This window comes from Hemiscyllium ocellatum, chromosome 48 (genome assembly GCF_020745735.1).
Source record: "Hemiscyllium ocellatum isolate sHemOce1 chromosome 48, sHemOce1.pat.X.cur, whole genome shotgun sequence".
Lineage (NCBI taxonomy): Eukaryota > Metazoa > Chordata > Chondrichthyes > Orectolobiformes > Hemiscylliidae > Hemiscyllium > Hemiscyllium ocellatum.
The window spans coordinates 22,126,916-22,154,347 of record NC_083448.1 but is presented as its reverse complement, the minus strand read 5'-3'; the positions used below and the strand labels follow the sequence as shown (position 1 = coordinate 22,154,347).

Here is a 27,432-nt window from a genome sequence, read left to right as displayed (position 1 = left end):
TGGAAGGCTCCTTTAGGAGGACCAGTTTCCCCACAGAACACACCAGATGGCCTCCTTCTTTAGAGATCGCAATTTTCCTTCCCAAATAGTTAAAGACGCCCTCCAACGCATCTCGTCCACATCCCGCACCTCCGCCCTCAGACCCCACTCCTCCAACTGTAACAAGGACAGAACGCCCCTGGTGCTCACCTTCCACCCTACCAACCTTCGTATAAACCAAATCATCCGCCGACATTTCTGCCACCTCCAAAAAGACCCCACCACCAGGGACATATTTCCCTCCTCACCCCTTCCGCAAAGACCGTTCCCTCTGTGACTACCTGGTCAGGTCCACGCCCCCCTATGACCCATCCTCCCATGCTGGCACCTTCCCCTGCCAGCACAGGAACTGTAAAAACTGCGCCCACACCTCCTCCCTCACCTCTATCCAAGGCCCTAAAGGAGCCTTCCAGATCCATCAAAGTTTTACCTGCACATCCACTGATATCATTTATTGTATCCGTTGCTCTCGATGCGGTCTCCTCTACATTGGGGAGACTGTGCACCTCCTAGCAGAGCGCATTAGGGAACATCTCCGTGACACCCGCACCAAATCAACCACACCGCCCCGTGGCCCAACATTTCAACTCCCCCTCCCACTCTGCCGAGGACATGGAGGTCCTGGGCCTCCTTCACCGCTGCTCCCTCACCACCAGACGCCTGGAGGAAGAACACCTCATCTTCCGCCTCGGAACACTTCAACCCCAGGACATCAATGTGGACTTCACCAGTTTCCTCATTTCCCCTTCCCCCACCTCACCCCAGTTCACCAAACTTCCAGCTCAGCACTGTCCCCATGACTTGTCCAGACTTGTCCGACCTGCCTAGCTCCTTTTCCACCTATCCACTCCACTCTCTCCTCCCTGACCTATCACCTTCATCCCCTCCCCCACTCACCCATTGTACTCTTGCTACTTAATCCCCATCCCCACCCTCCTCGAGCTTATCTCTCCACCTTTCAGGCTCTCTGCCTTTATTCCTGATGAAGGGCTTTTGCCCGAAACGTCGATTTCGCTGCATCTCGGATGCTGCCTGAGCTGCTGTGCTCTTCCAGCACCACTGATCCAGAACAGTGTTTCTATGGCCTGTCCAGTTCAACTTCTGATCAACGGTAACCCCCAGGATATTAATCATTCATTTTTTAACATTTCAAGAGTTGCATTAATTGTCAGTCTACAATAGACCCAGACTTCAACTTGGACAACACTGGGAACGTTAGGTGGAAAAAAAGGCTGTCCTCGAAAACTCAATGCTCTCACCGCACGTCATACATACATCCTTGATTCAAAATCTAATTTATTTTTTAGAAATCAATTTTCATTTGAGGGAATCAGTAACAATTGCTTCCATCGTGACCTCTGGGGATTTTATTCCAGAGATTGATAATTCACTCATTAAATCATTATGTTTTTACAAATGAGTGTTATATTTACACCTCGCCTAGCTCCACAACCCTGGCCGAGGCGAAGTAATTGTTTGTGGGTGACATTATTACATTCGTTAGAATAAGCAACAATGCATTCTCAAACCTTCTCTCTCTATACGTTGGTTGAAAAGTACAATATGTAACAACTATACCTGGCCAGGGCTGGCAGATGACAGGCTTGAAGTTTTTGTTCCAATGTCCTGCAGACTGAAGCTCAATCCTTGGAGCAGGCTACTTGCCGACTGTGTCCCTGAACACAAACCAAAAGGTCAGTTTTTAAAAAATTCTTTCAGCAGATGTGGGCACCACTGCCTAATCACAAGCCTAAGTGCCTCCGAGATGGTACGAGCCTCAGTGGCAGGAGTTTCTGGGTGTAACTGAGGACACGGTACAGAGGTTCATCCCAAAGAAAAGAAAGATTATCTGGGTGGGGCGGAGGGGGAAAGAATTAGACAGCCATGGCTGACAAAGGAAGTCAGGAAATGTATCACAGAAAAAGAGAGAGCCTATACAGTGACCTAGAGCACTGGAAAATCAGAAGATTGAGAAGACTACAAAAACAAACTGACGATAACAAAGACAGAAATAAGGAAGGAAAGGATCAAATATGAAGGTAAGCTAGCCAGTAACATTAGAAATTGTGGAACATTTTCTTTCAACACATAAGAAACAAACAAGAGACAAAAGTAGAAACTGGGCCGCTCCAAATTGATGCAGGAAGGCTAGTGATGGGAGATAAGGAAATCGCTGAAGAACTTAATATCCCAACAATTAAGGAGAGTCAAGGAGCAGAGTTGAGTACGGTAACCATTACAAAACAGAAAGTGCTAGAAAAGCTATAAAGGTCCAAAGAATTTATAAATCTCCTGACGCCGATGGGCTACATCGTAGAATTGTGAGGGAGGTGGCCGAAGAAATATTGGAAGCATTGGTTGTAATCTTTCAAAAATCACTGAAGTCAGGGTAAGTCCCAGATGATTGGAAAATCGCTGTTGTACCCCCTTGTTCAAGAAAGAATCAAGACTAAAGATGGAAAATTATAGGCCGATTAGTCTAACCTCGGTTGTAGGTAAAATTCTAGAATCCATCATTAAAGATGAAATTTCTAATTTCTTTGAAGTGTAGGGTCGGATTACAAGATGAGATTCTAAATTGTTATTCACGCATGTATGGGAGGTTTACACTTGGAGAAATTGGCACACAGTTAAAATTTTATTGCAAGAACAAATGTTTTTCAGATAACCAGCTTCCAATCTCAAGTTACATATTGACTTGTCCCATCACTGCCCAATCATATTTGCATAGGTCACATTTCTCGCTTCTCAAAATCAACATTCTCAGCATTTCTTCAGTTCTGTTAGCAATTTGTACCTTAGGATTACCAATCCTCCTTCCACCAGAAACAGTTTCTCAGAATTTACTCGAAGCAAAGGTAACAAATTAAAGAAGACTGTGTTCATACCTGATGCTGTGTTCGGTGCAGAATGAACCGGTTGCTGTGAAGTATTGGAACCTGGTGGGGTGACCAATCTGGCCTGGATAGTATGGAAGGCACTGGCTGTGGTGCTGACGGCTGGAGCAGGTGAGGTTATTGTACTCGGACAAGTGGAGAACACGTCCACATTCGATCTGGGCGACCGGACAAGAGAATGCAACGATGACATGACGGACGCAATACCGACATTTCTTAACCATAAATGTCTCAAAACACTGTCTACGCGTGAAAGAGGCTTGACAGGGTATATATTGAAAGGATGGTCCCCATGCGCAAGGGACGCAATTGAACAAAAGGACATGGTCCATTCACGATGAGAAATGTTTTTTCACCGAGAAATTCATAAGTTCAAGAAGTTCATTTCTCCACAAAACAATGGAAAAGGGGGGTCACTGAATATGTTTAGCACAAAGATTGATTGACTTCCATGTCTAAAGAATAGTGGAGGGAGGTAGGAATGTCTGTCGTGATCTTGATGAATGGCAGAGCAGACAAGGAGCCAAATGGCCAACTCTTGCTCCTAATTAGAGTCCTACAGGATAGAGACACACCCTTTGGCCCAAATTGGCTCATGCTACCAAAATGTCCATCGACACTAACCCAATGTCCCTGCATTTAGCGGATATCCTTCTAAACCTTCCCAATCCATGTATTTGTCCAAATGTCTTTTAAATGTTATTAATGCATCTGCTTCAGCCACTTCTGCTGGCAGCTCATTCCACGTGCACACCATCCTGTGTGTAAAAACGTTGCCCCTCAGGTTCCCTTTTATTCTTTCCCTTCTATCTTAAACTGAAGCCATCTAGTTCTTGATTCCCCAAACCTAAGAAAAAGACTGAGTGCATTCACTCTATCCATACCTCTTATAATCTTGTACAGTTCCATAAGATTCCCCCTCACCTTTTACATACTGAAGAAAAAGGTCCCAGCTTGTCCAACCTCTCCCTATAACTCAGACCACTGAGACCTGGCAACATCCTTGTAAATTTCTGCTCCACTCTTTCCAGTTTAATAACATCCTTCCTAGAGCAAAGTGACTCAAACCCAACATAATACTCCAAGTTCGGCCTCACCAACATCCTGTACCACTGCAACGTAACTTCCCAACTTCTATACTCAATGCCCTGATTGAAGGCCAGTGTGCTAAAAGCCTTCTTCATTGCTCTGTCTGTGACTTCACTTGCACGGAATCGTGCACCTGAACACCAAGGTGCCTGGTTCATCACACTCCTTAAGGCCCTATTATCCGCCATGAAACTCCTACCTTCATTTGACTTCCTGCAATGCAAGATCTCACACTTATCTATATTAAACTCCATTTGACATTTCTCGGCCCACTTCTCCATCTGTTCAAGATCCGGTTGCAGTTTCTGATAACCTTCCTCACTATCCACAATACGTCCTATTTTAGTGTCATGTGCAAAATTACTGATCACGCCTTGTACATTTTCATCCAAATCATCGATATAGATAATAGCATTGGGCCCAGTACCGACCCTGGAGGTACTACGCCAGTCACAGGCTTCCAGCCCGACAAGCATCCCTCCACTATTACCCTCTGCTTCCTACCATCAAGCCAATTGTGTATCCAATTTTCCAGCACCCCTGGACTCCATGTGATCTAACCTTCCAGAGGAGCCTACCATGTGGAACCTTAGCACAAGCCTTCCTGAAATTCATACAGACTTGGTCTACCACTCTGCCCTAGTCAACCTTCCTGGTCACTTCATCAAAGAACTCTAACAAATTTGTGAGTCGTGATCTCCTACACACAAAGCCATGATAACTACTCCTAATCAAACCGTCTTTCTAAATGCAAGTATATCTTACCTCTCAGAATCTTCTCAACTAACTTACCCACCACAGATGTTAGGCTTACTGGTCTATAGTCACCAGGCTTTTCTTCACAGTCCTTCTTGAATAAGGACACAACGTTCACTTTCCTCCAGTCTTCCAGGACCTCACTCGTGGTGAACAATGACACAAAAATGACAGCGAGAGCCACCACAATTTATTTTCTAGCCCCTTGAAGTGTTCTTGGATATGTCTAGTCAAGACAGGGAGATTTATCTACCTTCACAGATTCCAATACATCCAACGCCTCCTCGGTTGTTCTCTGGACTGTCCCCAAGATATCAGCACTGACTTCCCCAAGTTCTCTTGTCTTTCTCCACGGTAAACACAGAGGAGAAACTCGCCCATCTCCTGCAGTTCTATATGTGGGTGTTCACTTTGATCCTTGAGGGGCCTTATCCTCTCTCGCTAGTTCTTTTTCTTTAAATATACTTAAAGAACTTCTTTGGATTCACCCCAGTCTTCTCAGCCAAGGCTATCGCGTGCCCCCTTTTCACTCTCCGAATTTCCTTATTCAGTAAACTCCTGTATCACCTTTCCATCTCCAGGGATTCTCTTGATCTCAGCTACCTGTACCTGAGCCATACCTCCTTCATCTTTCTGATCAGAGCCTCGATATCTTTGCCCTTCACCCTCACAGAACATATAGACCTTGAACTCCACACTCTCACTTTTAAAGGCCTTCCACTTGCCGGAGGAGCTTTTGCCTGCAAACTACTCCAATCAACCCCTGCAAGCTCCGGTCTAATTCCATCAAAGTTCCCCTTGCCCCGATTTAGAATTTGAGAACTAGTTTTGACCTTCTCCATAACTTTTTAAAATTAATACAACTAAGATCACTGGTCCCAAAGTGCTCCTTCACTGTCATCTCCATCACCTGTCTGGCCCTATTTCCCAAAAGCAGGAAAGACAGCATGAAGAAAAACCTTTTCAATTAGCAAGTGGTTAGGATCTGGAGGGAAATAACAAGAATGTCAGCGAGGGAGTGTTCAATTTGCAATTCCTTGAGATACTGCTTGAGGAAACTTTCCTGAACGCACTGAACAACTTGCACCCCATCTAAGCCCTTAACACTTTGGCAGTTCCAGTCTATCTCAGGAAAATTAAAATCTCCGACTATGACAACCCTATTGCTCTTGCAACTCTCCCCAATCTCTCTGTATATTTGTTCCTCTCATTCCCGTTGACTATTTAAGGGCCTATAATACAACCCCAATAAAGTCACCATCCCTTTCTTATTTTTAGCTCCACCTCCAAAGCCTCACTGGATGATTACTCAGTTGTTTCATCTCTGATTACTGCTGTGATACTTGCTTTAATCAAAACTTCAACTCCCCCTCCCGTCCTTCCACCACCTCTATCCTGCCGAAAGCACCTGTAACCTGGCCCGTTAAGCTACTAGTCCTGTCCCTCCCTCCATCACAGTGTTTCTGTGATGGCTATAACATCCCATAAGGGCTATAATTTTTAAGCTTGTTAAGTACATTCGAGGGGGTTATCACTGCTATACAGTACAAAATGCAACAATCAATTTAGAGACAGCAAGATCCCCCAAAAGGCAATGGAGCAATGATCAGATAACAGGGCAGTGAAGGCAGCTTTTGGCACACTGGCCTTCATCAGTTAGATCACTGAGTATCAAAGTTGCAAAGTTATGTTGTAGTTGTACAGGACACTGGTAAGGTTGCACTTGCTGAGTGTTATGTCCAGTTTTGGTCACGTTGCTGTTATTAAATTGGATGTTATTCAATTGGAAAGAGTGCAGAAGAAACTTACAAGGATATTGCCAGGACTCAACTGTCTGAGAGTCGGTGTGTACTTGTTGGGCCAAAGGGCTGTAGGGAATTTAATCTAATCTAAAGTCGATTAGTGGAGACTAGCCATGAAATGAGACTTGGCTTGTGATCCACACATATGAAAAGTACTTCAAAACAAACAAACCATCAGGCCCAGACATATCTGTGACCCTTTCTGCCAGGACCTCTGCGTTCAGACTTCCAGCTGAAAACCACCCTGTACTCTTAAGTTGTAGGACTGCCTATTCAGTGGGTCTAAGGGTTCACTGCAGTGAAAAGGTTTGACTGTCACTACCTGCAATTCAGTCTTTAGCAGCACATTAATGGTTCCTCACCAGAACCAGGCAGAAAGGCCAGTGATTCAGCCAAAATTTAAAGCTCTTGGTCTGCAGCTCTTGAATGGAAGCAAAAATCACAAATACAATTGTCTTGCTCAGGATATTGTCAATCGGTGCAGCTCAGGGTTAGCAATCAACCTCATTCACCTATTCTTTCCCTGCAAGCTCGCATATTCCATCCCTCTGCTGGGTGAATGCAGAAGACATTCCTAGCCTCATTTCAATCTGCAACTCGACAAAACACTAGTGCGGCCACACTTGGAATATTGTGCACATTTCTGGTCGCTATATTTCGGGAAGGATGTGGAGATATATGAGGACGTTGCCTGGTCTGGAGGAAAGGCTAAGAGACTTCGGTCTGTTCTCATTGCAAAGGCGGCTAACAGGGGATTTGATAGAGACATACAAGCTGATCAGAAGATTGGATAGGGGAGACAGTGAAAGTCTTTTTCCTTGGATGATGACGTCAGCTTGTACGAGGGGGCATAGCTACAAATTATGGGGTGATAGATTTCAGACAGATGTCAGAGGCAGGTTCTTTACGCAGAGAGTGGTAAGGGCGTGGAATGGCCTACCTGTCAATGTTGACAACTCAGCCACATTAGGGAGATTTAAACAATCCTTAGATAAGCACATGGATGATGGTGGGATAGTGTAGGGGGACGAGCTGAGAATAGTGCACAGGTCGGTGCAACATCGAGGGCCGAAGGACCTGTTCCGCGCTGTATTGTTCTATGTTCTACATTCTATAACACCCGACTCTTTAATTCCTGTTGCAATTTACCAATAGCTTACCGAGGTTTCAAAAACAGTTTTGTAGAAAACATGGCATACACTGATCTCCAAAAGGCATTTGGCAAAGTGTCACAACACAAGTTTGTCAGCAAAGTTAGAGCACTCAAAATAAAAGCTACTGGAGCAACATAGATACAATAGTGCTGAACAACAAGAAACAGATAATAGTAGTGAATGCTTGCATTTTAGACTGGAGGGAGGGATGCCTTGGGGGATTAATGTGGAGAGGACCCATGCCTTTCCTGATATAGTTTAATGATCTACACCTGGTGTGCAGGGGAACATTTCTGAACGACACAAAACTTACAGGTCTTGTGAACTATAAGCAGGATAGTTCAAAGCTTGAAAAGGACATCAACCAGTTCATAGAATGCGAGGACAGGTGGCAAGGGAAATTTCATGGGGAGAACGTGAAGTGAGATACAACCTATAAAAGAGGGACAATATCAAACAAAGGGTATAACTCTAAACAGCATTACGAGCTGGGCACCTGTGGTGATTTGTGCACTAAATGATTGAAAGGGACAGGGGAAGGTAAGAAGGAAATTACGATAAATTGGTGTAAACACTGGTTCTGCCTCAACTGGGAGATCAACCAGAATTCAAGGAGGTGGTGAAAGGTTTATTTGGAGGTATGGGAGTGGAAAATGATGGTCAAAACATTTCCAGGGAGGAAGGATTTCAGTTATCTTAACACGAGAGAGCTGGGTATGTTCGCTTGGCCAAGTGATCCGATTTAAGTTTTCATAATTAGGAAGCGCGTAGACAAAGTGCATGGGAGATATTGTTCTTTGGTGAAAGGATTCAGAACCAGAAGACACAAATTTAAGTCGATTGGCAAAAGCAGGAAAGATGACGTGAGAAGAAACCTTTTCAGGCAATAAGTGGTGAGGGTGTGGAGGGAAATAACAAGAATGCTACCAAGGAAAGCTCAAATTTGGAATTCTATGACAAGGCACCAGACACAATGCTTTCAAGCTCAGTGGAGACTCAATGGTGCACATGTAGACCAGACTGATGGATGCAGACGCCAATGAGAATCTGCAACTGTGTGGAAATGATAGAAGATAGAACATACTGTGGTCAGATACTGGGACATTGGTCATATCACAGCCAGGAGGAAAGTGTGGAGAGATTGAACAAGTAATGAATGGACAACTGGCATAGTTTCTGCATTCTCGAGTAACAACTGCTTTGTACTGAAAGAGCTCAAAGAGAGTCAAAACTCCAAGTACCTGAACAGCAGCGCCATTCTGATTTCGCCACCTTGTACAACCTGTGTCAGTAAAACTGGCCAGTGATAAAACAATTGGCCCATCGTTCTGCCGATAGATTTCTTGAACAGTATTACACCAAGTGAAACATGCGAGACAGCACTCACCTCGGACCTGTGACAGTTCCAGCCGGTTCCTTGCTACTAGATCCTGGCTGGCTCAATGACAACGTTAAAGGTTTCCCTGCCCCACCTGTTGGCAAGGAAAAATAAATCAAATGTCTCTATCAGCTTGAAAGTGCTGAGTCAAGACTCTTCATGGTCAGAGAGCATTGCGGCTTAACTTTGGTTAAATCCCATTCTCTGGTATGCAAACGCAACTGGTCCCAGAGGTGTAGTGGAATCTGCCCTTGTCCCATTTCCTTCCTGTTGCAGGATTCTCCTCCAAGACCACTCCCTTCAGCTTCTAAAGCCCCAGTTCAGTTACACAACCTCCACCCCACCCTACCAGCATCGCACTGGACCCGATTCTCTCCATCATCCCTTGTTGGACTATCAGAGCAGCATCTAACCTTCCAAGATCCTGGGAGTACAATCTGGACCCTGGTCCTCAGTAAACATTAGAGCTTTACAAAGGAAAAGAGAAGGTGGACCCACAAAGTAAAATGCTACAGATCATGGAAAAGAACCAGAAAGACCAATTCCTGAGGATGCTCAGCGCTACCGTGAAGCATCTGTATGAAGACTGAGAGACCTAATGGCCAAATCTTCTCAGAACAGCAACACTATTAGACAACACCTCTTTCTCTCTTTGTTGCCCTACGCTTATTCCCCAAAATTTCTAGGCCATGCTGAATCTTTATCATATAGGACAGTCAGGAAAAAGTGAGGCATACCCTTCTGTTATAGCAATTACTGCTCTGATATTCCAAAAGGGATGGAGGAGACTCAGATCCAGAGTGGTGCTAGTGAGGAGGGGAGGAAGTTGGGTCACTCAGCCGAGGCTTCAGATTCTGAAGGGAGTGGTCTTGGAGGAAGATCATGCAAAAGAAAGGAAATGGGACAAGCGCTGATTCCACACTAGCTCTGGGACTAGTTGCTTTTCCTGTTTCTTGAGGCACTGAATCACAGAATGAAGCCCAACAGCAAGCTATCCTCTTACCTTCCTTGGCACCTGTGAAAGGCATGGTGGTAGCTGATGGCTCTCCTTGCGAAAGTATGGTCACTTTGATTTTGGCTCTTTTTGCTGGCTTGGAGACCACTTGAGTTGGGCTCGATGGCTGCCGTCTTTTCAGTTGGCTCTTTACGTCCTCCGGCTCTGCTAGCTCTTGCTGCTCCGAGGACAATGGAACTGAAATTCAGCAAAGTGCAACGTAACCGGTAGAGCAGTGCAGGAAAGGAGCAAGAAAAGTTGCAGTCACTTTAACCGCTAGTCTCATTTCACAAGTCAATACCAGCCAGTAGTGGGACAAATGCTTTAGGCTGACACAATATGCAGCACTGGGCACGAGCCTCATTGTCAGGAAAAGAGATGATTAGATCAAGGCTCCTACGGTCCTCCCAGGTGGATGTTTAAAACTCCCATTTTAGTGAACTGAAAACAAAGGAGGAGTTCTCCTTTTTGCCAAGGCTTGATAAGCTCAATGTTGAGAGGTTCTGTGCCCTGGCTGGAAAAAAGTCAAAGTAGCAATCGCAGGGTAGCAGGTTAAGGGGATCGACTATTTTAATAAGAAGCAATTATTTCCTCACTCAGGAAGTTGCAAAACTTTGGAATTTTCGAACCGAGGCAGCTATAGGTGCTCCGGTGTTGATCATATTCAAGGCTCTGAATCAAGAATTGAAAAACGTTTGGAGCAGGCATGATGGGTCAAATAACCTCTTTCTATTCTGTAAACTGTATAACTCTAACTTCCAGCTTCCAACATGAGCAGCTGAACAAAAGGCCAGAGGTAGATAACAGGAAGGTGGGCTCTGAATTCTTGGAATATGGGAACTGGTTTCAGTGAGATGGAACTCATACAATTAGAATCACCTCAGCAAAGCCAGTCCACTATCACTCTGTAAAGAGCTACTCATGCTTTTGGGGAGGTGATGGGAAACTAAAAGTGAATTCACAAGGGAGAGAAGTCAGAAAACCCAGAAGCAAGTTTGGAAGGTCCAGTGCGACTGTGGAAGTCACCAACATATGAGTGACCGGAGCAGACAATGTCAGTACATTTAAGGGAAACTGGACAACATCTGAGGGAGAAAAGAATACATGGTTAAAATGACAAATTGGCAGGTGACAAGATGGAGGAAGCTTGAGTCCTTGCATCTGAAACTTACCTTCAAGATCATAAACAAGTTGCACTTTGAAAGTGCTCTAAGAGCTTGGCTGTGTAAAAAAAAACATCCGTTACTCTGAGTGGGGATCTTCGCATTCTCTAACCAAGAGAACTCTGGACAGCCAGTCTCAAGACAGAAATGCACAGAGTTTTGGTGGATGAAGAAACGGAGGGATTCATAGATCAGGAGGGAAAATGGAATAACGTGTCCAACTTCAGCACAGTTGTACTGAGCGGAGGAGCAGGTTCAAGGAGCTGTACTCTTGCTCCAATTTCTCAAGTTGCTACATTAAAGTTAAGATCTGTCCTTCTGTACCACCAAGTTCTTTCTGTTCTAGATTAGTTTCTGTTCTAGATTAGTTTCTGTTCTAGATTAGTTTCTGTTCTAGATTAGTTTCTGTTCTAGATTAGTTTCAAACTTGAGATAGATAATATCTTTGCTTAAGAAAAATGTAAGGGATACTGGCCAAAGGCAGGTACATGGAATTAGGCCACAGATCAATCATTATCTCATTGAATGGCAGAACAGGATGGAGAGGCTAAAAGATCTACACCTGTTCCTACTGTGTCCATGGAATAAAATGATCAGCTTCAATCACTGAGATGTACTCAAGTAGATGGCCCCAGCTTTAAAGCACAGAGTCTCCAAAAGGAAGAGAAACTATTGAGGACTGCAGGCATTCACATGGTCAAACAGTCCAACATTCAGTGCCTAGTCACACCCTCTGTTTCTTCAATACTGCGCGTCCATGCATTTAAGCATGCGGATTCTTCAGGTTATTTGAAACAGCTGCAAATGTGTACAGACGTTAAAAGGGTTGACTCATATTGACCTGCACAGGAACTTCCAGATCCTTCGAGGTCACCTTACATGTTTCTGAACTTGAGAGTTTATGTTCCCAATCTCTGTCATTGCTGGAATCAGATTAGTCAACTTCTGTTGCACCATGTTGAAGTGCATAATTCCTGGTGGCTGGTGGCAGCATTTCCCATGACATTCCACTTGCAGTCACGTGATAGCTCAGCTCAGTGGAGCGAGGCTTCCTTACCTGTACACTCCAAGCAGCTTGTAATAAAAGCCCACATACTATTTCATAGAATCCAGACAGTGTGGAAGCAGGGCATTTGGCCCATCAAGTACAACCCAACCCTCTGAAGAAAATCCCATCCAGACTCATCTCGCTGCCGTCCGATCCCTACAACCCCACATTTCCCATGGCCAATCCACCTAACCTGCACATCTTTGAACTGAGGAAGGAAACAGCAGCACCCAGAGGAAACCTGTGCAGACACGGGAAAAATGTGCAAACTCCACATGTGGAGTCATGAATCAGAGATGTACAGCATGGAAACAGACCCTTCAGCCCAACCTATCCTAAATTAATCTAGTTCCATTTGCCAGCACTTGGTCCATATCCCTCTAAACCATTCCTATTCATATACCCAGCCAGATGCCAGTTAAATGTTGCAAGTGTACCAGTCTCTATCACTTCCACTGGCAGCTCATTCCATAGACGCATCATCCTCTATGTGTAAAAGTTGCCCCTTAGGTCCCTTTTAAATCTTTCCCCTCTCACCCTAAACCTCTGCCCTCTAGTTCTGGACTCACCCACCCCAGGGAAAAGACCTTGCCTGTTTACCCTAACCACGCCCCTCTTGATTTTATAAACCTCCACAAAATTACCCCTCAGCCTCCAGTGCTCCATGGAAAACTGCCCTATTGATCATCTCCAGAAAGCTCAAACCCTCCAATCCTGGGAACATCCTTGCAAGGGTTCAGAAAAGATTTACAAGTTTCACAACATCCTTCCTACAGGAAGGAGAGCAAAATTGCATGCAACATTCCAAAAGTGGCCTAACCAATGTCCTGTACAGCCACAACATGACCTCCCAACTCCTATTCTCAATGCTCTGACTATAAAAAAAGGATAGGGTGCTGTGAGGAAGCAGTGTTAATCAGTGAGCCACCCTGATACCCATCTCATTCACTTTCCAAATTGCTTGCTGCACCAACATTTCAAGCTTGTGTTTTTGTACAAGAGACTAAATCCCTCAGAGAAACAATATTTGTATTTCCCCAACAATTAGAACAATATTCAGAATTTCTGTTCTTCCAATCAAATTGAGTTACCTTATTTGAGTTTCTTGTACAAAGACGACATGATATAAATTCAACATTTTGGTCAAAACACGCAAAGGGATATGTAGAAAAATATTATACGCCACTGGTGTTAACAATCTAGAACCTGCTGCCTGTGAGGAGAGTGTAAGTGGAAAATCAATTATGTCAAATGAGAAGTGGATTAGCACTAGATATAAACAAACTTACAAGATAAGGGGGAAGACGATGGAAGAAAGGAGCTGTCCAGAGAAACCCAACTGGCCTCCTTGTGTGCCTTCATAAAATTGTCCCCACATTATAATACATGTGCAACCTTGCCAATTCACTACTCCAAATTTATATGCTCAATAAATTCGCAAGATTACAACGCACTTCATACATCAGCAGATATTGTTCTCGATATCATCAGACTCAGTATACAAGAATGCAATCTGTTTCCTGCTTGGCTACAAATTCCACAATAATTGACATCTAAATCACCAACATTTTGACTTGCGTAATATGCTGATCATAAGTCTGTAAGTTAGGTTGCTGAACTTAAGGTTTGTTTTCAGATGTTTCGTCACCATATTAGGTAACATCATCAGAAGGTGGTTGATGTCATTTCGGTTTTCTTTAAAGGGAAGGTAGACAGGATCAAAATCCGTGTGTTTATTGAGGGAGTTCTGGTTAAGATGTCCTGCTTCTAAGAATTCTCATGCGTGTCTTTGTTTTGCCTGTCCTAGGATGTGTGCATTGTCCCAGTCAAAGTGATGTCCTTCTTTGTCTGTATGTATGGAAACTAGTGATAGTGGGTTTGTCTTTCGATGGCCAATTGGTGTTCATGTATCCTGGTGGCAAGTTTCCTAATAGTTTATCTGATGTAGTGGTTTTTTTGGTACATTTCTAGCATGGTATCTTGTAAATGACACTAGTTTTGTTTGACAACAATGTCCTCACAGTTCCTTTGTCCAGATCATTAATGTATAATTCTAATTCTCTGAATATCCTGGAGGAGCAGCCTTATCTCCATTTGTTGGACATTCGTTTAATTCCTGTTAAAACAGTGACAATCATGGAATACATTTGCTTAAAAGGAAAAAGATGCCTGAAAGCATAACACACACACATGTTAAAACAGCTTTTGACACCAAGACATGTTCATAAATATTTGGGCAGATGAAGGCTTTCTCAAAAAGCAATGATGTAAGAAATATCCTTTAAGATAGGAAAGGAAGGCAGATTTGTGCAGAAAGGGAAAAATTACACAGCATAAAGCAAAAATTAAACTCAGAGTTGCGCAAGAAGTTGGAATGAGCGTAGTACAAATAATTTTTGAGCAGCAGATGACAAAAATTAGAGTGTCAAAGCCACAGATGAACTGAAAATAATAACGAAGTTTTAAACCGGAGTGCTGTTTAACTGATAGTCAATGCAGATCGTCAGCTAGCAAAAGGGTGAAAGATGACTGGGATTCAGTGCAAAGTGGGATACCAGCACGCCATTTTTGGATGTTTTCACGTCAGAGTTGGGATGTTGGGCATTTAGCAAGGAATTGGGAGTAAACAAGCCAAGAGAAGACACAAATGTCGTTTTTTAGCAGGAGATGGGAAGAATAACAAGAAGGCAGAGTACTGGGTCAATGGAAAAATTCTTGGTAGTGTGAATGTGCAGAGGGATTTTGGAGTCCATGTATATAGATCCCTGATAGTTGCCACTAAGGTTGATATGCCTCCTTAATAGCACTATGACACGTGACATTTCATTGGTAGAGGGATTGAGTTCTACCGCTGCAATGTCATGCTGCAACTATACAAAACACGAGTACGGCCACACTTGGAATATTTGTGCACAGTTCTGGTCGCCATATTTCGGGAAGGATGTGGAAGCATTGGAAAAGGTGCAGAGAAGATTTACCAGGATGTTAGCTGGTCTGGAGGGAAGGTCTTATAAGGAAAAACTGAGAGACTTGGGTCTGTTCTCATTGGAAAGGCGGCGGCTAAGAGGGGATTTGATAGAGACAGAGGATTAGATAGGGTAGACAGTGAAAGTCTCTTTCCTCGGATGATGACGTCAGCTTGTACGAGGGGGCATAACGACAAATTGAGTGATAGATTTAAGACAAATGCCAGAGGCAGGTTCTTTATACAGAGAGTGGTAAAAGAGTACCAGCCAATGTAGTTTACTCAGCCATGTTAGGGAGATTTAAACAAACCTTGGATAAGCACATGGATGATGATGGGATAGTGTAGGGGAATGAGCTTAGAATGATTCACAGTTCGGTGCAACATCGAGGGCCAAAGGGCCTGTTCTGCGCTGTATTGTTCTAACTGAAGAAGCCTTCCTGAAGAAGGGCTTATGCCCGAAACGTCGATTCTCCTGTTCCTTTGATGCTGCCTGACCTGCTGCGCTTTTCCAGCAACACATTTTTAAGCTCTGATCTCCAGCATCTGCAGTCTTCACTTTCTCCCTGTATTGTTCTGTGTTCTATTAAACTCACAGGTAGAGGTAGAGCTGGGATATGTTCCCTGAATCGAATCTTGGTGAGCTTACACTGCTTTCTCATCATTTGTGACAATGCTTGAGAACAATCTCAATCAATCTCAGATGGGTGCTTGGGAGAACATTACAGACGATGGCTGGGGGGAGGAGTTTACACAGGAATCATAAGTCCCTAAGATACAGGAGCAAAATTAGGCCAGTCGGCCCACTGAGTCTATTCCGTTGTTGTTTCTCTCATTCCCTGGAACCTCTGATCTATCAATCAAGAATCTCTCTGTTTTGACTACATTTAGTGGCTTGGCCTCCACAGCCTTCCATGGCAATGAGTGGCACTGAAGAAATTCCACATCTCAGTTTTATGGGTCATCACTTCACTCTGAAGCCATACCCTCATGTCCCAGTCTCTCGTATTACATTTTCTCCATGTCCACTCTATCCAGGTCTCTCAGTTCTCTTAAATGAGATCCACCACATCCTTCTAAATTCTATGAAGTACAGATTCAGAGTCTTCAACCACTCCTCAAATGATCAGCCCTTCATCCCTGCGATCATTCTTGTAATCAGTGATCCTTGTGACTATTCTCCGGACCCTCTCCAAGGTCAGCACATCCTTCCTTAGATACAGGGACCAAAACTGCTCAGATTATTCCTAATCTAATCTGACCAGAATCTTACACGCTTCTGCTCTTGAATCCCAGTCCTTTTGAAATAAATGCTGATATTACAATTGCTTTCCTGTCAACTGAACATATATATTAAATTGAAGAGAAACCTGAACAAGGACTAAGTCCCTTAATACTTCAGATTCTCAAAGCCTTTCCCCATTCCATGCTTCCAACCACAGTACATAACCTCACACTCTCCCACATTGTATTCCATGTGCCACTTCTTTGCTCACTCTTCTCACCTGTCAAGTCTTTCTTCAGCCTCCCTGCCTCCTCAACACTACCTGTCCCTCCCAGCTTTGTGTTATCTGCAAACTTTGCAATGTTGCCCTCAGTTCCTTCATCCAGATCACTAATAAATAATGTGAATTATTGACAACACTGACCTCTGGAGCTCCACGAGTCACATGGCTGCCAATCTGAGGAAGACTCTGTGACCCCTACTCTGTCCTGTCAGCCAATCCTGTATCCACATGAGTATCTTGCCCATAACACCAGGGGCTCTTTTCTTATTTGGCAGCCTCCTATGCAGCACGTTCTCAAAAAGCCAAATGGATCACATCCACTGGCTTGCCTTTGTATCACTTGTTCGATACCTACGCAAAGAATTCCAGCAAATTTGTCAGACATGCCCTCCCCTTGAAGCCATACGGTCTCAGCCCAATTTTACCTAACACATCCCTTATAATGGACGCAAAAATCTTACCAACAACTGAGGTCAGGCCAATCTGCCTAGTATTTCCCATCCTCTACCTCCGACTCTTCTCAAACATGGGTATTACATTAGGCATTTTCCATTCTCAGAGACCCTCCATGACTGAAAGATCACTGCCAGTGCCCCGCCAATCTCATCTATCTCCTTCAGAACCCTGGGGTGATGCCCATCTTGTCCAGGTGATCTGCCTACCTTCAGACCTTTCAGCTTCCCCAGCACCTTCTCCTTTGTCATGGCCACAACATTCACCTCTGTCCCGACTCTCTCGAAGTTCTGTTACGTTGCTGGTGTCTTCCACTGTGAACACTGATGCAAGGTACCCATTCAGTTCCTGCACTATGTCTTAGTTCACATTACAACATCACCAGCTTCATTTTCCAGTAGTCCAATGTTGACTTTCAACTTGCTCTTACTTTTTATCTGGAAAAGCTCTTGCAATCTTCTTTTATATTGCTCGCTACCTTCATATTTCATCCTCTCACCCCTTATAGCTTTTTGTGGGTGTCCTCATCTGGTTTTTTAACAGCCTCCAATCCTCTGGCTTCCCACAAATCTTACCACATTCTAACTTTTCTTTCTTTCTTTTAATTTCATACTATCCCTGACTTTCAGCCATGGTTGTCTTGTACTCCCTTTAGCACGTTTCTTCTGCCTTGGGATGAATTTCTGCTGTGGCTCCCAAATTACCCCCCCCAGATATTCACCCTTGCTACTCCACCTTCTTCCCTGTTGGCTCCCCTTCCAATCAACTCTGGCCAGCTCCTCCCTCATCACGTTGTAGTTACCTTCGCTCAACTGTAATACCATAACATCTGACTCCAGTTTCCAAATCTCAAACAGCAGGCTGAATTTTATCATATTATAATCACTGACCCCCTAGGTGTTCCCTCACCTTCATTAAGTCTGCCTCATTACACAACAAGGTAAGATCGAAGACAACGGGTTCACTCTTTCTAGCATTTACATGTAGTTGGATGAAACTGCTGTTCACCAATGAGAACCTCAGGCAAGTAGTCTGGGGGTGCCAGTGTTGGATTGAGATGGACAAAGCTAAAAGTCACACAATGCTGCCTTGACAATTTCAAGACAGTGCAGAAGCGGGGGGGGGGGGGGGGGGGGGGGCTGGATGGTCAGGAATGGTGGTGCTGGGTTCAAAGCAGTGTTCTGTGAGTCCGCATACAGAAACTGAAGTTCTCTGTCAAATCCAGCAAGTTCTCTGCTAAACTGACTTTTTCTTTCTGCAGCAATGAAAATCAAAGCTGCCAAACTCCAGTTCCAGCAACAAGCAAATTGTGTCGATTGAAGGTGCGACAAGCAACTGATGCATGGGATTCAGAGTCAGTGTGTCAAGTCCTGATTTGAGCTAGGGTGCCCGAGAGGAGGCAGACTTACCAAAGACACAGGAGGAGCTGGCTGGAGTCAAATTCTTCCTCACCAGCATGTTTTGTTTCAGAAAAGCAGCAAACTGAGCTGGAATCAATCATAGGACAATTAGCAAACCACAACATCTCTAGTCCCATCTGTAAGAGTCTCAGAAATGCAAACTGATTGTTTCAAAGTTAAATTGAAGATCCAACAGACAGTAGACTGTCCAGACCAGGGACAATATTGCTGCTCAGTAGTTGGTACAGCAAAGGAACCGTATGGCAAAGTTAGAAGTAAAAATATGGGATGAGATTACAGACAAGCTGCAAAGGAATAGCGACAGCTCAACAAAGTGGTCAGCAACCAGGCAGATGGAATACGATGCTTCCAAATATGAAGTTAACCATTTCAGAAAGGAAAACAGAAAAATCATTCCTTCATCTCCCCATGGGATGCGACTGGAAACTGACATTCAGCAAGATCTTTGTTCACAAATCACAGAACATCAACATGCAGGTACAGCAAGCAATTTGGATAGCAAATGATACATTCATCTTTACTGCAAAAAGATTGGAATGCAAGAATGAAGTCATCTCACTACAATTATATAGGGATTTGGTGAGCCTACATGTTTGGCCTCCTCAATGAAGGAATGTCTGACTTGCTTTGGAAAGGGGTGCAACAACGGTTCACTAGGTTGATTTCCCACAGTGCACAAATTCTCTTGGAGGTGAGTGATTAAAGTAGGAATATTGTTCCCAGAAATTCAAAGAATCAGAGATGATGTCTTTCAAAGACATGAAGTTCTTAAGTTGTTTGACAGGGCTCAAAGGCTGTGTCCCACACAGCTGGGGACTCAAGAAATGGAGTTCATGTTCTCAGGATAAAGGGGTTAATAATTTCGGACTGAGACAGCAACAAATCACTGAAAGGATTGAGGACCTTTCAGATTCTTGATAGTGGTAGGTGCTCAGCAATTACAAATATTCAAAACAGAGAAGGATAGGTGTTTGGACATTTCAAGAATTAAGATAAACATGGGTCAGGTCAGAAGGTGAAGCTTAGGTCAAACAACGAAACATTGCAAACAGGATAAACATTAGGCTTTGATCCTTCAGGCCTGCTCCGCCATTCTATATGATCAAGGATAACTATCACTTCACTGAATGAAGAAGTTGGTGCAGCAGGCGAAATAGTCTGCTCCTACTCCTAATTCCATACATTTCTTCTCCTTGAAGGCTATTTAGCTCAGCAGGTCTCCACTAGATCGGTGCAAGAATTGCCCAAATAAATCCAAACAATTCCTATGAACCTGTAGGTCCACCAGCTTTTCCCATTCATGTACTTTGCTCATTCTCTTTTTAAAAACCCTATCACTGAAGTTACTTCCTCTGTTTTTTGAGGCAAGCTCTTTCAAGGGGTCATGTTCACTTGTTGCATGAAAACAATCCTCAGGATAAAAATTCTCAATGGAGCAAGAGTGTCTCAGGAAGTGAGATATATTTCCAACTCAGCCTTACTATACATTCAAGAAATCTGGGAACAGATACCACAATGGTGTGTGGCACAGAGAGTTACACTGTGACACATTATGGACAGCCGTTACTGAAACATTGCATGCACAGTTCAGTAACAGAGCTCCAACCCTCAGGCACACGAGGCTGCACACTCTCTCTGGAAATCCTCAGAATGTCATCAACCAACAGTTGATGCAATTGCTGCAATGCATGCCATGAAAGGGGTTGAGGTACCTTGAGCTTGTTTCTGAGTCAACACCGTGCCAGTCCGCTGCATGTGCTGTTTGAGGATCTGGGTGAACTGAGCAGAAAGGCTGGGTGACTGGCTGGCAGCAGTGGCAGTAGCTGTGATCAGGCTGGCCTTCTGGGCAGGCGACAAGGTGGAGCTCTTTGTCTTTGGACTGGAATTGGGACTGCTTGACACGCTGGAGGTGCCCTGTGGAAAAAAAAAGGCATTGCATAAGAACATGTGAATAGGTACCATCCAGTCCATTAGGTCTACTCCACTATTTCATAAGATCACAAACGATCTGGACTTCAGCTCTGCTCTCCTGTCTGTTTTTCATCATCTTAAGCCATCTTTGAGCCCGACTTCCTGCTAAGTTTAATTTCTCAAATGAAAGTATTTTATCTAAGAAGTTGGAAATATCTCCAAACTGTATCCTCCATAATACCTCTATTTCACAATATACAACGTATTCATCAAGGCTTCAGTCTGTGAGCAGAAACCACTCATACTCCCTTCTCTTTCCCATACTGCTCCTTGTAAATTATTGTATCAGGAGGGAGTTTGTCGGGGATTCTTGTGATATAGTTCACCCTGGATCTCACTGAAGAGAAAGACTTGTAGCGGAATGAACACTTCTGAGATATATTCATCGGCCTGAAGTAGGAATTGAGGCTTTCAATTTCGAGCAGCAACCCCACTATGACAACAGGAGGTAGTAAACAGATAATGCAGACTGGAGAAGAACTACTCTGCTCCATTTTAAGCTAGTGCCATAGTAACCTCTACATATTTCTGAAACAACCTGTTCAGACATGTTATGACACACCTCTGGGGCAAGTGGATCTTGAATCCAGGACTCCTGCCTCAGAGATAGGGACACTACCACTGTGCCAAAAGAATCCTCCTTGTGAACTTCTATACACAGCAGAGAGAGCAAAGAGGGCATTAGTTAAACTTGGTACCTAAATATAGCACTTATGTCAGTGCAGCAATCCTACCTTCTCAGAGAGGACCCTTTTATCTCATAACCAACTAACAAGGCCTCAGTTTAAAAATTATCTGAGCCCCACTCATTTCAACAGTCTCTCAGTACTAACCCCGACAGTGCGGCGCTCCCTCAGCACCGGCTCTCCGATAGTGCAGGGTTAGGATTCTTTTGTGATTGCTCCACAGATTGGACACAGCAGCACGAAGGCTCCAGAATTAAAATTCTAGCTTCCAGAGAACAACAACTGCATGCCCTGAAGGAACTGCCAAAGCCTTCATTAAAGAGGTAGCTTTCAGGAAGCACTATCAAGGGGGCAAGTTGGCAGAAAAAAAAATCACGAGGCATTTTGAAAGCTGAGGGAACTGAACGCACAGCCATTATCTGTGGAACAATTTTCACTGAGCAAAAGGCAGCATTTGGCCCATCGCTCTGCACTTATCCTTAGCAGCCTTCCAAGCAAGCATTTTGACTTAATGCCATTCTCCCACCCTTTTACTGTCAGCCTGCACATTATTTCTAATTAAATAACCATCCAGCACCCTCTTGAATGCCTTGCATGAATCAATCCGCATCACAGAGCCAGGGAGCGCATTCCAAACCTGAACTACACAATGCATGGAACAGTTTCTTCCAATATCACTTTCGTTTCTTCACAAATCACTTCAAATCAGTGTGCTCTCATTGCCAATTTGTTTAAGACTGGGATTAGTTGCTCCCTGTATACTGTGCGCAGATCTTTTGAAAACCTCTGGCAAACCTTGGCTTAGTCACCATCTCTCCAAGGAGAACAGCTCCAACTTCTCCAATCTTTCTTCAGAACTGAATTTCCTAATGACTGTAACTGCTCTCATAAAGGGAAGTCAGTTCGCTCAGACCTCCAGTTGGCAATGCAGTGTGATGCTAACAGTATGGGTTCAATTACTGCACTGCCTGAGGTTACAATGAAGGACACTCCTTTGCAACCTTTCCCCTCACCACAGTCATGGTGACCTTCAGGTTAAACCATCATCAGTTGTCTTCCTCTAATGAGAGCGCAGCCTCAGGGTCCAGCAGGACAATGACTTCACTTTTAACTGTTCTCACTATTCTCTTCCGCAGTGTATCTAATGCATTCACATATTCCTGGAATGATGAAAATTCAGATTGCATTTAGGGTCAGAACTGGAGGAATTATGAGATCTCAAAGTTGTCAGAATGCTCAAAATTGTCAAGTCAGGAAAGGTTCTTTACATTGAAATGGAAGTCAGTGCAGGTCAGTGATCATAGAGGTAATGGATATTCGGAGAGACAGTGCAGCACACAATGCTTTACAAAAGCTTGGATTTCTGTACAGTGAAACAAGTTATTCTGGAAAGGACAGATTAACAAGTTCTTGGGTATGAAATTACTGCAAAGAAGTTAAACACGAGACTTCTTTTAATTAGCTTGTGGTTATATGGACATTGCTGGCTGGCCACCATTTTAGTGTCGGTCCTCAGTTGTGGTGAGCTGCTGCCTTGAACTGGTGCAGTCTACCTGCTGTGGGTTGACTCAATGTCCTCAGGGAGGGAATTTCTGGATTTTGACCAAGCAACTGTGGGGGGATTGGAGGGGAATTTGCAGGAGGTGTGATCCCATGCATCCGCTGTCCTTGCCCATCTGGATGGAAATTGTTGAGCGCTTGGAAGGTGCAGTGTGAAGAACTCTGGTGAATTTCTGCAGTGCATCTTGTAGTGTGTCAGTGGTGGATGGTGTTGACATTCTCAAGTGTTGCTGGAGCTCAATCCAATCAGGCAAATAGGGAGAATTTCATCATACTCCTGACTTGTGCCTTGCAGATAGTGGGCAAAAGTGAGGACAGCAGATGCTGAAGATCAGAGTTTAGATCAGAGTGGTGCTGCAAAAGCACAGCAGGTCAGGCTGTGGAGGAGCAGGAAAATCAACATTTCGGGCAAAAGCCCTTCATCATTTCTTGCAGATAATGGACAGGCATTGGGGATCAAGAGGTGACTTCCTCGCTGTGGTATTGCCAGCCTTTGACCTGCTCTTCGACCATAAGGCATCGGAGCAGAAATTAGGCTTTCAGTCCATCGAGTCTGTTCTGCCCCATTCAATCATGGCTTCCAAGTTTCTCACACCCCATTCTCCCTATGATCTCTGATCCCACTAATACTCAAGAACCTATCTACTTCCATCTTAAACATACTCAATGACCTGACCTCCACAACCTTCTGTGGCAATGAATTCCATAGATTCCCCACTCTCTGACTGAAGAAGTTTCTCCTTTTCTCCATTGTAAAAGGCTGTGCCCTCAGGACCTAGTTTCTCCTACCAATGGAAACATCTTCCCAACATTCACACTGTCCGATCCATTCAATGTTCTGTAAATTTCAGTTATATCCCCTCTCATCCTTCGAAACTCCATTGAGTATAAACCCAGAGTCCTCAAACGTAACTCAGATATTAAGCTTTTTATTTCTGGGACTATTTGCGTGATCTTCCTCAGAACATCCTCCCCGAGATACGGGGTCCAAAATTGCACACAATACTCCAAAATTGTCTGACCAGAGCCTTAGAGAACCTCAGAAGTACATTCCTGCTATTATATTCAAGTCCACTCAAAATAAATGTATCAGTGCGCTCGTCTTCTTAACTACTGACTCAACCTGCAGGTTTAGCCTGGACTAGAACTCCCAAGTCACTTAGCACTTCAGACTTCTGAATTTTCTTCCCATTTAGAAAATAGCCCATGCCTCTACCCTTCCTACCGAAGTGCATCTCACACGTTTCCACATTGTACTCCATCTGCCACTTGTTTGCTGACGCTCCTAACCTGCCCAAATCCTTCTGCAGCCTCTCCCGCCTCCTCAATGTCACCTGTTCCTCTACCTATCTTTGTATCATCTGCAAACTTAGCCAGAATGCCTTCAGTTCCTTCATCAAGATTGATAATGCATAAAGTGAAATGTTGTAGTTCCAACACTGAGCCTTGTGGAACACCACTGGTCATCAGCTGCCATCGTGAGAAGGACCCTCGTGTGTCCATTCTCTGCTTTCTGCCTAGACATTCAAGCTTCTATTCATACCAGTACCTTGCCTCTGACACCATGGGGCCTTATGTTACTTTGTAGCCTCCTGTGCAGGACCTTGCTAAAGGCCTTCTGGAAGTCCAGGTAGATAACATCCATTGGCATTTCTTGGTCTAACTTGCTCATTACTTCCTCAAAGAATTCTAACAGATTTGTCAGATATGACCGTCCTTGGTGAAGCCATCCTGACTTGGCCTTATTTTACAATACACTTCCAAGTATTCAGAAATCTCATCCTTCACAATGGAGTCCAGGATCGCACCCACGACCAAGGTCAGGCTAATTGGTCTGTAATTTGCCATCATTTGCCTTACTCCCTTTTTAAACAGGGGTGTCACGTTAGCGATTTCCCAGCCCTGTGGGACCCTCCCTGATTCTAGTGATTCCTGAAAGATCACCACTAACGCTTCCAGTACGTCTTCAGCTATCTCCCTTAGAACTCTAGGGTGCAGTCCATCTAGTCCTGGTGATTTATCTACCTTCAAGCCATTCAGTTTTACTAGCACCTTCTCCTTGGTGATTGCAACTGTACTCACCTCTGGCCCCTCCCTCTTGAATTTTTGGGCAATTACTCATGAAGACTAACACAAAGTAATTATTCAGTTCCTCAGCCATTTCCATGTTCCCCACTACTGTCTCTCCAGTGCCATTTTCCAGCAGCCCAATATCTACTTTTGCCTGTCTTCTGCCCTTTATATATCTAAAGAAACTCTTGCAGTCTTCCTTTGCATTACTGGCTAGCTTACCATCACTTTTAATCTTCTCCCTCCTTATTTTTTTTTGTTGCCCTCTGTTGGTCTTTGTAAGCTTCCTAAACCTCTGGTTTCCCACTGCCTTTCGCCACTTTATATGCTTTCTTTTTTGCTTTTGTACTGTCGCTGATTTCCTGATTCAGCCACGGTTGCCCCATCTTCCCTGTACCATGAATCGTTTTTTCTCAGGATGAACCCCTGCTGTGTCTCCTGAATTACTCACAGAAACTCCTCGCATTGCTTTTCACCGTCTTTCCTGCTGGACCCCTCTCCCAGTCAATTCTGCCCAGCTCCTCCCTCATGTTTCTGTAGTTGCTTTTAATCAGCTGCAATACCATTACATCCGATTCCATCTTCACCGTCTCAAATTGCAGAGTAAATTCAATTATATTATGATCACTGCCTCCTCAGGCTTCCTTCACCTTACTTTCCCTTATCAAAGTGCGCCACATTGCACAACACTAAGAAAGGAAATTAAATCAATAGAAAGAAATGAAGTAGGTGTGGGTAGAATCGAGGAACAGCAAGGTAAAAACAAAAATGTAGTTGGAGTTATGTACAGGCCTCAAAAGTAGTCAGGAACTGGGACATACACCAGGAGATAGAAAAGGTGTGTAGGAAAGGCAACGTTACAGTGATCCTGGGGGATTTCAATATGCAGGTGGACTGGGAAAGCAAGGTGGGCAAGAAAAGGAATTTGTGGAATGTCTAAGATGGCTTTTTGGAGCAGCTTGTGATGGAACCCAGTAGGGAAGAGGCAATATTGGATTTCTTGCCCACCTCGCTTTCCCAGTCCACCTGCATATTGAAATCCCCCAGGATCACTGTAACGTTGCCTTTCCTACACACCTTTTCTATCTCCTGGTGTATGTCCCAGTTCCTGACTACTTTTGAGGCCTGTACATAACTCCAACTAAATTTTTGTTTTTACCTTGCTGTTCCTCGATTCTACCCACACCTACTTCATTTCTTACTATTGATTTAATTTCCTTTCTTACTAATAAGGAAACCTCACCTCCTCTGCCCACCTGCCTGTCTCTGTGAGAGCATATATATCCGTGAATATTCAGCTCCCAACCCTGATCCCCCTGCAGCCACGTCTCCGTGATGCCCACCATGTCATACTGTCAATTTCAATCGACGACACAAGCTCATTTACCTTATTTCTTACACTGCACGCATTCAGATGTAACACCTTCAGTCCTATATTAACCTTCCCTCTTCTCGTTGCCATTTGTTTCTCCGGTGTGCTTGAAGTCCGTGCATTGAAGTCCAGTTGAGTTTCTGATCAATGGTAACTTCAAGGCTGTCAATAGTGGAGCATTTAGTGATGACAATACCGTTGAATGTCAAGGGATGCTGATTAGAGTGTCTCTTACGAGTGATGGTCATTGCATGGCATTTGTGTGGCATGAATTTTACTTGATACTGGTCAGCTCAAGCCTGGATATTGTCCAGATCCTGTTTCCATTTGAACATGGATGGCTTCAGTACCAAAGATGTCACCAATGGTGCTGAACATTGTGCAATCATCAGTGAACATCCCCACTTCTGATGATGGAGGGAAGGTCATTGATGAGGCAGCTGAAGGTGGCTATGTCCAGGTCACTCCCCGGAGGAACTCCTGCAGACATGTCCTGGAGCTGAGATAACTGATCTCCAACAACGACAATCATCTTATGTGACAGCTCTGATTAAAGCCACTGCAGAGTTTGCCTCCTGATACCAATTGTGCTTTAGCTCCCTGATACTACACTCAATCGAATGCAGCCTTGGTGACAAGGGCTATCACTCGAATCTCGCCTGATATGGTTTTAGATTGGCACCATCCAAAAGCCAATGTACTAAATCGCACATGTCCGCTATTTGGCCCCTCACGCCTGTCCACAGTTCAGAGAGATCACGGTTAACCTGTTTGTTTCAAATGCCACATTTCTATCTGTCCCTCTTATTCTTTGCCTTTCCAGTTGGCAACAATCTACCTTTGCCATAACTATGAAGAATGATCCTCTTACATTGTCTTCTGTAGCAGACTTCTAAAGTTGGAAAACCCTCAGAGGTAACAAAACCTAATGATGTCTTGAAAATATCCTTTTGTTGTCTGCACAAATACTGTCCTATGTCTCTGTCTGCAAATTCAGCTGCCATATCTTCCCTTCCCTTGTCCCAGTCATTGTAAACTGAAATGTTGAGACGCCTGCCGGAGTTCACTCATGGAATGTGGTGGATCATCTTTTGGAGGAAAGGTTC

The 27,432-nt window shown here is 44.1% G+C and overlaps 1 protein-coding gene across 4 annotated transcripts in view; it reads right to left on the bottom strand.

Annotated features, from left to right (window-relative positions):
* The window catches only part of kansl3 (KAT8 regulatory NSL complex subunit 3), an 81,342-nt gene that overhangs the window by 10,193 nt on the left and 43,717 nt on the right, over nt 1–27,432 (bottom strand). For 3 of the 4 annotated variants that reach the window (XM_060856578.1, XM_060856579.1, XM_060856582.1), the window contains 6 exons: nt 20,380–20,581; nt 18,656–18,733; nt 10,119–10,307; nt 9,125–9,209; nt 2,928–3,094; nt 1,618–1,715 (listed from right to left, as the gene is read on the bottom strand). In XM_060856578.1, coding sequence (XP_060712561.1) covers nt 1,618–1,715; nt 2,928–3,094; nt 9,125–9,209; nt 10,119–10,307; nt 18,656–18,733; nt 20,380–20,581 — 819 coding nt within the window. The remainder of the gene's footprint in view (nt 1–1,617; nt 1,716–2,927; nt 3,095–9,124; nt 9,210–10,118; nt 10,308–18,655; nt 18,734–20,379; nt 20,582–27,432) is intronic. The other variant, XM_060856580.1, reaches the window with a different exon arrangement.